The sequence below is a fragment of the Tamandua tetradactyla genome, chromosome 25 (genome assembly GCF_023851605.1).
Source record: "Tamandua tetradactyla isolate mTamTet1 chromosome 25, mTamTet1.pri, whole genome shotgun sequence".
NCBI lineage: Eukaryota > Metazoa > Chordata > Mammalia > Pilosa > Myrmecophagidae > Tamandua > Tamandua tetradactyla.
Window position 1 is genome coordinate 43180138 of NC_135351.1, and position 14684 is coordinate 43194821.

At 49.1% G+C, this 14684-nt stretch overlaps 1 protein-coding gene across 5 annotated transcripts in view; it reads left to right on the forward strand.

Annotated features, from left to right (window-relative positions):
* The window catches only part of PHACTR2 (phosphatase and actin regulator 2), a 166529-nt gene that overhangs the window by 81383 nt on the left and 70462 nt on the right, over positions 1–14684 (forward strand). For all 5 annotated transcript variants that reach the window (XM_077143369.1, XM_077143370.1, XM_077143368.1 and 2 more), the window contains exon 2: positions 11598–11765. In XM_077143369.1, the coding sequence (XP_076999484.1) occupies positions 11598–11765 (168 nt within the window). The remainder of the gene's footprint in view (positions 1–11597; positions 11766–14684) is intronic.

Here is a 14684-nt window from a genome sequence, read left to right on the forward strand (position 1 = left end):
CCGCCTGCTCCAGGGCCGACAGTTTTCCTTCACGTCCTCGCTCCTCGAAGTGGTCTCTCTTCTCCTACTCACTTAACAACAACATCAATAAAAAGTTATTGTAAAAAAAAAAAAAGGGCAGGCCGCGGTGGCTCAGCAGGCAGAGTTCTCGCCTGCCATGCCAGAGACCTGGGTTCGATTCCTGGTGCCTGCCCATGCAAACGAAAAAAAAGTTATTGTCGTGGGTTCTGGAGAAGTAGGCGAGCTGAGACCAGCTACTCCTGAAGTTCCGTTGCAGGCCCTCTCGGCCTTCTCCTTCACCACGCTCCGAGGTGGTCAGTGCTCCTTCTCCAGGCCAGTGCCGAGGCTCAGCAAGAACCACAGCAGAGTGGACCTTTGGAATGAGCTGATTGACTCCACGGTGGCCCAGCTGAGTTCGGGGTCCCTAGGCGGTGCTCTCTGGGAGCTTGACATTTGCTTCATCCTAGAGAATGGAGCATCTCCCCGTGGGGTGTCCTTTAATGACTGTATTGGAGAAGGAAATATAAGATTGTTCTAGTTTGCTAGCTGCCGGAATGCAACACACCAGAGATGGATTGGCTTTCAATAAAAGGGGATTTATTTAGTTAACATATAGTTCTTCAGAGGAAAGGCAGCTAACTTTCCACTGAGGTTCTTTCTTATGTGGGAAGGCACAGGGTGATCTCTGCTGGCCTTCTCTCCAGGCCCCTGGGTTCCAACAACTTTCCCCAGGGTGATTCCTTTCTGCATCTCCAAAGGCCTGGGCTGAGCTGCGAGTGCTGAGATGAGGTATGCTGAGCTGCTTGGGCTGTGCTATGTTGAGTCTCTCATTTAAGCACCAGCCAATTAAATCAAACATCATTAGTTGCAGCAGGCACGCCTCCTAGCCGACCGCAGATATAATCAGCAACAGATGAGGTTCACGTACCATTGGCTCATGTCCACAGCAACAGAACTAGCTGCTTTCACCTTGCCAAGTTGACGCCTGCACCGAACCACCACAGACTTCTACACCATCGCCAAGGTTATTGCAAAGTTATGTTTCAAACCCAGGGGTGGAACGACCTCTCTCCTCTAGGAGCACAGACTGAGGAATGTTAATCCTTGGCTTTTTTGGTGACTTTTTAATGGCTTCTTGTTTAATCTGAACTGGATATTTTCACCCTTTCAGCAGTGTTAGGAGACGGCACTAAATCCCCGTGGCCCTCAGGCAGGTGGGCACTGGGCTTCAGCTCACACCCAGTCACTACTGCAGGCCCTACCAGGCACCCCACTCTGCGCTGCCCTCTGCACTCGGCTGTTGTGAACCGTGCCAGCCCCCCTGCCCCATCGGCTTCCCATCCTCGTGTGTGCCCCTCCGTAGCTGGGGTGATGCCTGATACCCTTGCCTGTATACATTGCCCAATACCTTGATGGTGAATGAATCCACGCCACAGTAAGCAAACCCTTCTCCCTCGTCCTTCTTGTGGATTCCCTTTTCTCCTCTTGCTTGCCTTGTCTGAAGCCTGCATCTCCTTGGCGATACGCTTCCCTGTTATGTCTTTAATGGAGGCAGCAATGACACTCCATCATGGCCCTGCCCTTCTCTGTACCTCACTGGAGCCCAGGCCAGCCCTGCCCTTCTCTGTACCTCACTAGAGCCTGGGCCAGCCTGCCCAGCATTCCTGCGCACCTCTGGGCTGCTGGCTTTTCCTCGTATGCTCTTGCATGTGTGGGTCTCCACCCAGTCCTGAGACCGTCCCGAAGCAATTAACTCCCCGTTCAGGCAGCTTGGCTAACACGCTGGCTGGAGCAAGCCCTTCCTGAAGGCCCCCTGCCCTTGGCCCTTGCACTTCATGAATGTCAGATGAACAAAGCTTTCCTTTGCTGTCATTCTCCAAGCAAAGCAATGGAGCACAGCTCTTCATGGTCTCCAACCTCTTACCTCCCAGATGTAACCATTCTTTAAGAGCGGACCCTGCCCTCACCTGCCACTTTTGTTTGGATGCCTTCCCCAATTAGCTTCGACTCTGACTTCTTCCTCATACAAAATGCAAAGTACAGAAATGCAAACATGTGTTTTGGACTTTGTGCTGGACATCTTCCCCTGCCTGTCCTGCCAGCATCTCCGGCTCTCAGCATCTGCCAGGGGTCCTTTGTCCCTGTAGGTGTCTCGTCCCCATGCCTGGCCTCCTGAGGCTCGGGCCATCCGTCTCTGGTTTCTCTTGGGGTCCTCTCATCATTTCCAGTCCATTTGCTCTGCTGCTTCCTCTACTGCCTGAATTTGCACCCCTTGCTAGGTGAGGATATAAATCTGAGTGCACTGGGGACTCCTGCTGATCAAGTGGCACAGCTGTCCTCTGGGGTGTACCACGTGCCCACCTTTGGGCCTCCAGTTCTCACTTCTGCCTTGGGCACAGTCCAGATCACCACGTGTGGCCCTGGGCCTCCACAGATCCTGTCCTCGGGGCCTCGGTGTGCCTTCCAGGAGTACTGCTGGACATGAGGCAGGGTCAGCACATTGTGTGTGGCCCCTTGGGGCTCCAGTGTGCCCACCAGCCTTTTTTTGTGATGTGATTTTTTTTCGTTTTTTTGTATTGTGAAAAATAACATACATTCAGAAAAGCAATGGATTTCAAAGCACACTGCAACAAGTATTTGTAGAACAGATTTTAGAGTTTAGCATGGGTTCCAATTCTGCAAGTCTACATTTTTCCTTCTAGCTGCTCCAAGACACTGGAGGCTAAAAAAATATCAATATAATGATTCAACAGTCATAAGCATTTGTTGAATCCCATCTTCTCTGTTATGACTCCTTCTTTTCCTTTGATCTTTCTCCTACTCTTTAGGGGTATTTGGCCTATGTCCAATCTAATGTTTTCGTGTTGGAAAGGGCTGGCCCCTCTGGGTTTCCGGACTTATCTGGTCTGGGAACCCATTTAGAGGTTGTAGGTTTCTGGAAAGTAATCATAGTGCATGGAAACTTTGTAACAGATAGAGATGTAGGTGTTTTTTGGGGTTGACAGGAATGGGTTTGGTTGAGGTTTGGCAAGCCATGATAAATTGCAGTATCTAGCTGAAGGTTGTGTAAGAGCAGCCTCCAGAATAGCCTCTCGACTCTATTTGAACTCTCTCAGCCACTGATACCTTATTTGTTACAATTCTTTCCCCCCTTTTGGTCAGGATGGCATTGTTGATCCATGGTGCCAGGACCGGGCTCGTCCCTGGGAGTCATCTCCCATGCTGCCAGGAACCCACCAGCCTTTTGACCTGAAGAGATCAGTCCAGATTTAATATATCATTTCAATAATATTTCTCTTAAATTCATCCTCTGTGAGAAAGTTTTCATAATTTTGCCACCTACTTAAAAGCTGTGACTTTTGTCGGGTGTTGTTTTGCCTGTGTGTGCAGGGTCAGCCGCGGCCCTGAGCCCTGCCCCAGGTGCCCGCCTGGTCTGGATGGGGCTGACGCGCATGTGGTGGGAGCACACACCTGGCACTTGTCCCCTGGTGAGGGGTCGGCATGTCCTTGCTTTCCACAGACGTGCCACGCACGTCACACCCCAGGTGCCGAGTTTGTGGTGGGTGAGAGCGGGTTGGAAGGTCCTTGCCTGCTTTCCTTCCCTCCAGCAACCTCACGGCTGCGCGGAGAGGGGTCCTGGCCACCAGCGGTTTCAGTGATGGAGAAACTTCCAGCGCTTCTGCTCCCCTTCACACGGACCTTCCTTTTGCAAAGTGACCCTTCTCCTGCGGAATTTCCTTAAACCCCAATATCAAGACTTTACTGAAGCTGTTAAATACCGTCCAGCAAGTCCCGGCATGTTGGGTCCATGCATACTGCTATGGGAATGTACAAGCTTTCCCCTTTAGGGGGTTAAAACAAAGGCTGCCTCTGTTCCGAAAGCAAGTTAGAAAAGGGATAATAAAATCAGTTGTCTAGGAGTGGTGTGATTGTCAGGAAGGACTCTGCATGCACAGGTGGGGGCCAGATAATCAGGGGCCCTACAGCTGCAGGGTGGCTTAGGGCTTGGCTTTTGGGAGCAGAATGGAGCCTGCCCTGACTGGGGTGGGGGGCGAGAATTGGCTTATTATTCGTAGAGTTTACTTAGAATAGGCCCTCCTTCCCCATGGCTAACCCCTGTCCGTTTTGTGCAAAAGACACGTTGGGGATAGACCACCTGAGTTTCCCGCTTATGGGCTGTGTGACCTCGGGCAGGGCTTTGGTGTCTCTGGCCTCTGCCTCCTCATCCGTAACATGGGAATACTCACTGCATCCACTCTGCAGGGTTGGGGCGAGGGTTCGTGAGGCAATACTCATGAAGCACTGAGAACGGGTCATCCCAGACCTAGAAGCTTGCTGATGCTCACCGCAGGGCAATGGGAGAGGCTGCACAATTTAGGGAACTGGAGAGGATGTGGAGCCTTGAGTCCATCTCCCAGTCTTGGCGATGAGCTGTCGGGTCTGTGCTGCAGGGCTGACTGAGAAGCAGCGGCGTGAGCACCACGGCTCTCCTTGGCGCACCGTTTTCCAACCCAATTGGATGGCCGAACCCCAGGTTGCTGACCCCCCTTTATTGCCTGTCCTGAGTAGGGATGTGCTCTTGGCTCTGCAGACAATCCAACTGCCACTTTGGGGTGCTGCTGGCTCCCCACACCACCGTATTCCAGGACGGGCATTCTGGGGGGACGGGAAAGGCCCGGCTGGAGCCACCGAGCAAGGCTCCCATCTCTGGCACTGGGCAACAACTTGGGGCCACACAGCCTGCATGGGTCTGCTTCCTGCCATGCACAGTAGGAGATGTGGGCTGCCCCCCCGAACCCTTCCCCAGGCTAGCTCTGACTTCGATTGTTGGCTTCTAGGACAGGGGACCTCCTTAAACAGGGTTGTTCCCAGGACGCCGCTCTGTGCTAGGTGCCTCCGTGGACGCGCTGCCCAACTCTGCCCTGCCCAGGCTGGGAGGATGTCCTCCCATTGGCCCGTGTGGGCAGCCAGCCCTTCCCGCCTCCAGAACACTCTACTGGCTTCAGGGCCACCTCCCACAGTGGCTGAGAGGCGGCTGAGCTTTCTCAGAAACCTGGCAGGGCGAAGAGGCTACTGTTTACATGTTCATAAAGAAAGTGGCCACAGAGAAGAGCTGTGCGTAAAGCGTGTCCTCTCCAGGCAAGCGTCTGTCATCCTGCGGGTTCGTCTTGCTAAGATAACATATTTTTGGCTTTGTGACTAGGTAGCTTTGCTCTGAAATACCCAGGTACCAGAAATAAGCTCCATGGAGGGATCTCCAGGCCTGGTGCCAGTGACCGTCAGCGCCTAAGGGAGGCTGTGGGGTGCACCGAGTTGGAGTTCAAGGCCAGATCCCACCAGCGGCCCCAGCCCTGGCACCTGGGAATGGAGCGGGTCACAGTGGGCGGGGAGAGGCAGGGCCCCCTTCTCCGTCTGAGTGGCGACCCCCCATGCAGAATGCCATTTGATGTTTGCACCGTACACCTCAAATTTTCTCCCAAGCTCCATTCTGTTCCTTTTAATGACAGTTGGATACTCTGCTCTAACCCAAGTCCCGTTCGATCACTTGAACGTCTTTCCTGGGAGGAACCCTGATCATTTCCTTCACGCTGACAATTTTCTTGAAGAACTGTCGACCAATCAAAGGCCATTTTCTTCTGAGCCAACTCTAAAATGCTGGTATTCTCAGCTTTTAAGTAGTGATATACATTGATCTAGAGAAAGCTCAAAGATCTTTCTGTTCCTTTTAAAAATTTTGCATTTAACCGCGTCCTGTGTTCAAGGAGATGACATCATCAACTGAAACATTTTTTCTTCTGTAAGTATGGGGCGTGGTGAACATGAGAACATTGTTGTGGGCAGCACTTTCAGACTCCAGCCGTCCTTGATTCGGTCGCTTCGGGACTGGGCCCCCGTGCTTTCCGCCCAAAAGGCTGTATCTGCCTCGGGGCCCCCTTCAACCCCTGGCTCTCCTGGGAGAGCCTCAGTTTCCCCAGCAGGCCTCGCCACCCCCCTCCCGGACTGGGGTCTAGAATATGCTTCTGGTCCCCTCGTGTCCACAGGACCTTTCCCTGCGGCTCTGGCCAGGCCGCCTGGCAGAGGGTGCGTCTGCTGGGGTTCCCGAAAGTGGCTCCCCCCAACCTTTGGTCCTGGGAAGAAGGTCTTGTGTGCAGGCCCCTCCAGAGGCCCGCGGTGCGCCAGCTCCTTGACCGGGGACCTGTTTGATCATTTGGAATTCCCTACGGATCTGTCTTTGCGCCCCCATTTATTCATTTGCTCAGTAGTATTTTTTACCAGTATGAACTCATGGTATTTATTTCCTGCTTTGGGTTGTTGTCTCGGACGAGGTTGTGCGTGTTCCTGCTCCGTCGTCCCAGCCAGGCCTCTGCTCAGCGCCGTGTCTTCCTGACACCCCACATCCTGCTCTCCCCAAGACCCCTCTTGGAGGCTCGTCTCAGGCACTCAGCCGGCGCCCTGCCTTGGGGGTCTTAAGAAACCCTGCCTGGGCTGGCTGTGCCCCCTCTGTGTCTGCATCTGTGCGTTTCCCTCTCTCTTCACCCGACCGTGGCACCCCCTCGAGCCCAGTGCCCCCGGCTGTCCCACCCCACCGCTCCAGCCTCTGTGTCCACCCCAGTGTCCACGTGCAGGGCCGCGGGGTGTCATGCCTGCCCCCCCGTGCAGTGCACACGTGTGACCCTCGTGTTCACCTTTCTTCGCCCCCACTGGCCCTTCGTCTCACTCCACAAAGAGGGGTTTGAGATTTGATCCAGCCCCGTAAGTGGGGGCACCGGGGAAAGGGCCTCCTCTGGACAGCTCAGGGAGGGGCCGTGGCTGCCCGGGCCCAGCGTCCAGCCCTGGGGGCGATGGTCTCGGCCCGGCCCGACCTCGTGGCCTCCGCAGCCGCTCCCAGGGCACGCACGTCCCCGGGTGTAGGGAGTCAGGTCTCCTCCTCCCCGAGCCCTGGGGTGTCCTGGCCGTGTTCTGTGGTCTCTACAGGGACAGTGGCAGGATTATGCTGGGAACGTGAAATGGTCATGGAAACAAAAGCACTCAGTGGTAGTCTTCGTCCTGAGTGCACATAACCCTTGTCAAAGGCACAAGATAAACAGCCCCGGAGCCATACTTTAAGGAAATCAACGTGGTATTTTGCTGTTTGATTCCTGTTAAGTCCTTGATTTTCAAATGCCGGAGGTTTTGGTCCAGGGCTCTTTTCATGGATGTCCTTGTCTTGGGTGCAGGGAAACTGCTGCGAGTGGCTTATCGGTGTGAGTGCTCGGCACAGCACATCGCCCAAGCACAGTGTGCCACCTTCGAAGGTGAGAGGTGGGACCCCAGCCCCTACTGGTCTCGCCTTCTAAGTGACTGCAGTGTGGGGGGAGGAAAACGGGTGTCTAAAATGTCAGCAGCTCCTCAGTGTTATAAAAACGCTACAGGCTCTCATAGCAAGTAGGTTCACTTTTTTTTTTTTTTTTTTAAGAATCCCTGTCCGTAGCTCTCAGATCTCAGCACGGATACAGAGAGTTATCCAGGCCTGCGGTTTAGTTTGTGTGACAGCCATCTAGCCTTGCTTGCCTTGGGTTTGTATGGTCACTTTGCCCTGAGACAATGTAGTTGACAGATTTCTGTTTGAATGACGGTGGACCTGCGTGTTTCCTTTGAATCGTTCCCAGGAGCTGGCTAGGCACGGCTCATGTCAGTGGGAAAGCGGGACTGAGCTCTGCCACTTCACATTTTTACATTCAAATAACCAATGAATGACAGCTTGTATTTCAAAACACACTGTATTTCAAAACATTGATCTCAAGTGTGAAAAGGAAAGTACTGATGAAGACACATGACTCTTGATAGCATAAGGGGGGATCAGAGTAACATTTAAAACACTCCAGAATGTGCCCAGAATGCAGAATGTGAATGCAAATTTCACTGGGCTTTTTCCGAAAGAATTTTGAGAAAGTTAGTTTCAACCTGATTTTAATCGAAAATGGCCCTAAAGAAAAAGTATAGAAATGTCCTTGACCCCGGCAGTCTCCTGGTGTCTGGAGGAGAGCAGACAGCCAGCGTTCTGTCCATGTTCCTCCAAACCCTGCAGCGGTCCCCTTCGCGTCCCTGGTTTGAAGAAGGACAGTGGCCATTGACCAGCTCTGCCAGCTCATGGCTTCCAGTTGCAGATGTGGCCACCTGCCTCCCCCAGCAGTCTGCAGACTCACAGGTGGAGGGTTCCGTCAGGTAAAGGTGTGTGCACGTGGCTGCCAGTGCGATGGTCACTGGCCTGGGCCTTTCCAAGTAGACGCGAAGACAAGAAGCGAAAGTGCATATAAATAAAGACAGTGGCGGTGAATTCTTAAGCCACTATGAATTTAACATTCCAGCTTTTAGTTTTCATTCCTCACCCACCTCTATCTTCCCACCTGCCTCCTCCACCACCTAGGGGATTGTTGGATTTTTGTCTGTTTTTTTAGGGGAAGAGGTGGTTGTTTGTCCAATTTTAGGAGAAAAATAGACTGAGTGTCATTGGGTTTGAACCAAAAGCAGATATTACCCAGGTGAGTGGGTTGGGAGAGAGACCGCACTTCAGGTGAGAAAACCTGAGCTAGATATGAGTGTGCAGCACACAGCCGGCTTCGCTTCTCAAGTGCATAGTAAACTTCAGAGGAGTTCAGCATGAAGTCTCCGTGAAGAAGACAAGACCGCACACTCAGCTCCTATCGGGTCGCCCCTGGTTCAGGAAGGAGTGGGCAGGAGTAGCACCTGGATTCCACATCTGTGCTCTGGCTGAACTCTGGGGAAAGTGGGGCCTGGACCCGCCGAGGGGAGAGTCAGCACGGGACGGACTTGCAGCTCCAGGTGTCCACAACTGCCAGGTGGCACCTGGGGATCTGATGAAACCCCAGGATTAAAGGCCAGTTTTACCATCCTTGGAAGGAGAGCTCATGATGACTTAGGCATGACACCTAGTGCACATCTTTCCTCATTTGGGTTGAGCTGTTTCTGGTTCTTGGCATGACTAGTGATTTTTGATTGAAACCTGGACATTTTTGTATTACGCTTTGAGACTCTAGATCTCATTGAAACCTGAGCCTTGACTGGCCTTGTCTGAACCTCACCAGCGGGTGCTGCACCCAGTCCCCGATGGTTTCTGAGGTGGGGGTAGAGGTGGGATTTCCACCTGGCAGGGGTGGCTTTGTGACTGCTGTTTGGGGGTGAACATGTGACACCTCTCTCGGCCTCTTCCATGCCCCCCCACCCCCTGCAGCAGGGAAAGGGAGGGGTGCCTTCTGTCCACATGCCCCCTGATGCTGTGGGGGGCTCTCATACCTGGCTCCCCCTTTATTCTCCTCTGACCTCATGCTGGCATGGGTGGCCATAGTTTCTTCTGTGGTTTGGTTGGGCCCAGCACTTGCTATCTAAAAGGATTCCATTTGCTCAGCTGCCCCTTTCCTGGACCGTTGTCTAGAGAGAGCAGGACTTCATTGAGGCTTTTGTGGTCTGTGCCCATTGGCGTACCTTGGTTGCTGGTTTCTTCAGCTCCAAGTCTGGGATAATGAGGCAAAAGGAAGACTCAGGGAGCCCCCACCATTTCGTGCCTGGGCCCAGCTTCGGGGTCCTAGCTTCTGCTACCTTCTCTCCACCTGTCAGAAACGACTTAGGTTTGTTTTACAGAGAACATGCAAGGCTTCTAGTTGAATTTTGTGGGAGAATGGGGAAAAGTAAGTCTACTCCACCTTCCTAGAAGTGGAAGTTTTGCTTTATTTTGGTTTTCTGATATTTTACTATGAAATGTTCAAACATACACAGAGAATGAAAGAATTGTGTGTTAAGTACCACATACCCAGCACCTGAACCAACACTGGTTAACACTTTGCTCTTTTTCACTTGATCACATATTGATCCATCTTGATTGATCATTCCGTCTCCCTGTCCATCCGTCTTTGATGGATGTCCATACACTTCACCCCAAAACACAGTAGCCTGCAGGTCAGCAGTGGGACTTGACTATTGTTTGTGGTTATTTTTTTAACTTAAAGTTTACATAAGTGAAATGTCTAAAACATAAGTTTCACGTGCTGAGCTAATTTCCACCACCCAGGCAGGCCAAGGACGGGCATTTGGTGGCCCTAGAGACCAGTGTCCAGTTCAAGTTCATTTGTGACCGCTCAGAGCGTCAGTCCCCCCCACCTTGTTGAACACTTGCTTCTTTACTCAGAAAATATGTGGATGCCCATCTCGGTCAGTTCTCCCTCTGTATCCCCCAAAGAAGCGCAGAAGCACAACTGTTCTGATTTTCTTCTCTTTTGTCATCGATTTGTCTTGTCTGTTTTAGAAATTCATATAAATGGAGCCATGCAGTGTGTGCTGTTCAGTATGAATTGTGCATACTCATTTGAGCTTTGTTCAAGCACACAGTTTTGAGATGCAGCCGTGTTGTATGTCTCAACAGTTCATTACTTTTTATTGCTGAGTCATATTTCACTGAATGAATTGTACCATAGTTTATTTCTGTTGATGAATACTAAGCTATTTCCATTTTTTTGCCATTAAAATTTAATGGTTGGGGTCATTTAAGTCATTGCTACCTCCCTTGTGAATTGAACACAGCACAAGGCAACTTGTGCCTTTCTTCTGATGACAGAAATCATGGTGGCACATAAAGATAAATTCTGTCACACACAATACCCTTGTTTCCCACAATTTCTTGCTGTTAGTCCTTGCTGTTAGTTTATTGGAAGCTGAAAACTTTTTGGTATTGGAACCAAGAGATATTCTAGCTTTAAAAAAAAAGTTTGGCTTCTTGGTACTAATTTTATTTTTTAATATTTTTATTGTACACAACAAACATACAAACATTCTTGACATACACACATTGCATACATGGTGTACAATCAGTGGCTCACAATATCATCACACAGTTGTGTATTCATCACCATGATCATTTTTTTTGAACATTTTCATCTCCCCAGTGAAAGAAATAAAAAAGAAAACACTCATACCTGCCACTCCCCTTACCCCTCCCTCTCATTAACCACTAGTATTTCAATCTACTACATTTATTTTAACCTTTATTCCCCCTATTATTTGTTTATTTTTTATTCATATTTATTGCTTATCTGTCCATACCCTGGATAAAAGGAGCATCAGCCACAAAGTTTTCATAATCACACAGTCACGTTGTAAAAGCTACATCATTATACAATCATCTTACTAACTTTATTTTTGATGGAGAAACCATGGTTTTAACTAAAGCATAGTTGTAATATTCATTGCTGAGAATGCCAAACTAGCTTCTGAGGACCAGCCTGTTTCAGGAATACTTAGAATACTCTGTTCTCGCACGAAATTATCGCCAGCTTGCTGCACGGACCATCATTTGTCCAGCCCTGTGGGTTCTGTAGGACTCGCGCTTCTTTTGTGTTTCTCCAGAGCAGGTTCCTAATGGGTGTAATTTCAGGTGAGCTGATTTACGGAGTGTGTCAGGGGAGTCTGCAGGTTGGGAAATGGGGCAACATGAGCTTCGTGTGGGGTTCCCTTGCCTGGGTTTGCTGGCTGTTAACAGCTGGAGGAAATAGGCAGGGCTTCCCGCTTTGGTTACGGCCTCTCTGACCCCATTTCTCTCCGTGCAGTTGACGGACTGGACAAAGCTTCCGTGGCAAATTCGGATGGCCCCGCCGCCGGCCCCCAGGGACCGCCGTTCAAGAGGAGGGGGAAGCTGTCCGCCATCGGGAAAATCTTCAAGCCCTGGAAATGGAGGAGAAAGAAGACCAGCGATAAATTCAGAGAAACCTCAGCAGGTATGAGTGCGGTAGCTTTCTTAGAACGCAAGATCACTGCTAAGTTGTTCAAAAGGTAGAAAATCATATTTTGTAGGGTTTTGCTTTTTTTTTTTCCCAAACAAAAAAGATAATCCGTATTTGAAATCATGTGGTTTCATTTAAGAAGGAACCAACTTAAAGTGCTGATTTGCATTCTTTTTCTCCTCACTTTGGCTTTGTAATATATTCTTGTTTTTAAATATATACTGGTAATTTATAGAGAAACTGAAGTGTGTGGAGGAGGCGAAACATGAGAAGATTAGAAGTGGGAATGTTATTCATCACCATTGTGAATGCACCTATCCACTTCTAATCCATTTATGTGTATACCTATAGACGTATAGGTATATGGATGCTTTCACCTGGTTCCAGTATTTTATGTGTTTATTTAAAGGTTTCTGTATTTTTTTGTAGTTGTTGTTGCATAGTCTGGTAATCAAACCCGGGTCTCCCTCGTGGAAGACGAACATTCTACCATGATTTAAAGTTTTTTTTAATTGTCTTTTTTTGATGTGTTGCTTTTTTCTTCATGTGAGCAAGATTGAAATGACCGTGTGAAAGAAAAGTGTTGCCTTAGTTGTTTCATTTTCAAGTTCAATCCTGTCCTTTGGCAAATAAATTGTTTCTGTCCTAGGGGATCCCTAACCCCTTTGGTGTGAGAAGTTTTGATGGTTAAATTAATTTGTGGATGTGTTAAACTGTAAGAATTACACTGTGGAGCCTTTTATGTGGTCTCATGGAGGACGTTGGATTTTGAATCTTAGGCCAGAATGGAGACTGATTTAAATGAGGGTCAGTGGTATTTAAAGGTAGAAGGGCATTTATCTCTTGGTGTAGGTTTGACTTTCCATGCTTCCTGTCCAGAAGAAGCCCTTGGTCAGAGGCCCTGTTGTCCCTCAGCCACCGTGGTCAGTGCCGGTTCAGGGCCTGGCACCTTACTGGTTCATGCTGACCTGAGCACTGGCCGTGAAATAAAATGGAAAATACAGCACAACCCCAGGGTGTGAACACCAAAGCTGCCCGAAGAAAATTGCCTCTGATGCATTTACAGCTGTATAACTTTTTAAAAACATTTAATATTTAAAAAGAAAGAATAGGAAGTCTGGGGGTTGTTTCAGAAGGGGGCAGTGGGGAGGTGGGTGTGGGGACAGCAGGAATGAGCAAACCTCGAGTTGGTGATTGTCTGAGCTGGGTGGTAGTGATTATTCTAATCTCTCAACTAGTGTGCATTGGGAAAGTGCTGTAAGGTAAAGGTAGAAGAGGAAAGGAGCCTGGCTTAAGAACACGTAATGATAGCTTGGCCATTGGGCAGTCTTCAGCAGCAAGTCAGCTTCCTGGGACAGGAGGTAGTGGCCGTGGTGGACAGAGCCGGGGCCTGGGGGCCTGGGGCCTGGAGCAAGCGTTCACCTCTGGGCTTCATTTCCTCATCTGCGAAATCGGGGGGTTGAATGAGCTGAATCTAAGGCCCCTTCAGGCCCAGGTTTTGCGATGGACCTTCAGGATGACCCTTGAATGAGCTGAGTCTAAGGCCCCTTCGGGCCCAGGTATCATGGCGGGACCTCAGAATGGCTCCTGACTCCCCCACTTCCCATCGTTCTCTCCGGTTCTTTAGTTGTCTCCAGAACCACAGGACCTTGTTAAATGTCTCCCCAAGCCCTGCGTGCCTCTGGCTCTGCGCGTTACCATGGCTACCCAAGATGGCGGTAGGACTTTGCCGGTGGTAGTGAGAAGTTTGTGAAAGAGAAGACGGAAGCCACTGCAGCTTCCTCCCTCCTTGCCCTGTAGCTGGATCCACCCTACTAACTTTTCTCCCCCTAAAGTAGAAAAGACACTTACAAAGAACTCCCCCTTCTTCTTTCTTGCCACCTGTCTCAAATGGCTTCAGCACTGAGGTGGCCGTGACACTTCTGCATCAGCCCTGAGTATTTAAGAAAAGTCATTCTAAACGGCATTGAGTGATAGTTTCGGTTACACATGTTTATGAGGGTTGGACATAGCCTAACTTTCTTTGTTTTCTCTATTTCTTTTTCAAATTGACACAGTATCTTAAATAAGTGTAGCTCCAAGAAGTTATTTGTAGATCCTATGTTGCTGGTTCCTAGAGACTACCAAGCCATATTAAAAACCTGAAAGATTTATTAAATGCTTCATTGGCCTTTTTTATCCTTTGCATCACAATTTCTGCATAATGGAATAAAAACAAGCCCAGTAGATATGCTCACAGTTTTTGTATGAGTTTGCTCCATTTGCTTGCATCATTTGTTTTTAAATACATATTATTGCTAATGTTTCACTTTATTTTTATAAGATGTTATCAAGTGTCCCATTATAGAATATTTTGTCACTTCATTTGTTTTTTAGTTTTTTTATCATGCATAAAATGCAGGTTCTCATCTATCACTTGATTATTAACACCTTGTGTGGGGTGGTGCATTTATTACAATTGATGAAAGCACATTTTTTTTTCAGTTTTATTGAGATATTCTCATACTGCACAAACCGTCCGAAGGATATGATCACTGGGTCAGTGTCATCACATAGTTGAGCTTACAGCCCCGTGATCACATTTTTATAATTGATTCACTCTTTGTGTTGTGCCATTCCATGGATTAAAAAATACATATATATATATTTATGTATTTATTTTAGGGCCTACATTTCTACTGAGCTTTTTGGAGTGGATCAGTAAAACTTAAAGGAAAAATGGTGTACCATGTGTTCATTTTTTCATGTTGAGGAAAGTAGATGAGCCTCCAGAGAACTGATGTATTTGGAAACAACCAAGGGAAACATGTTTCCTTCTTTAAGAAATGCATGCCAAACGGGAAGATCTAGCCATTTGGATGTGATCATGGCTGGGTGTGTCAGGGAAACTCACACACAGCTTGGCAGGGCCCT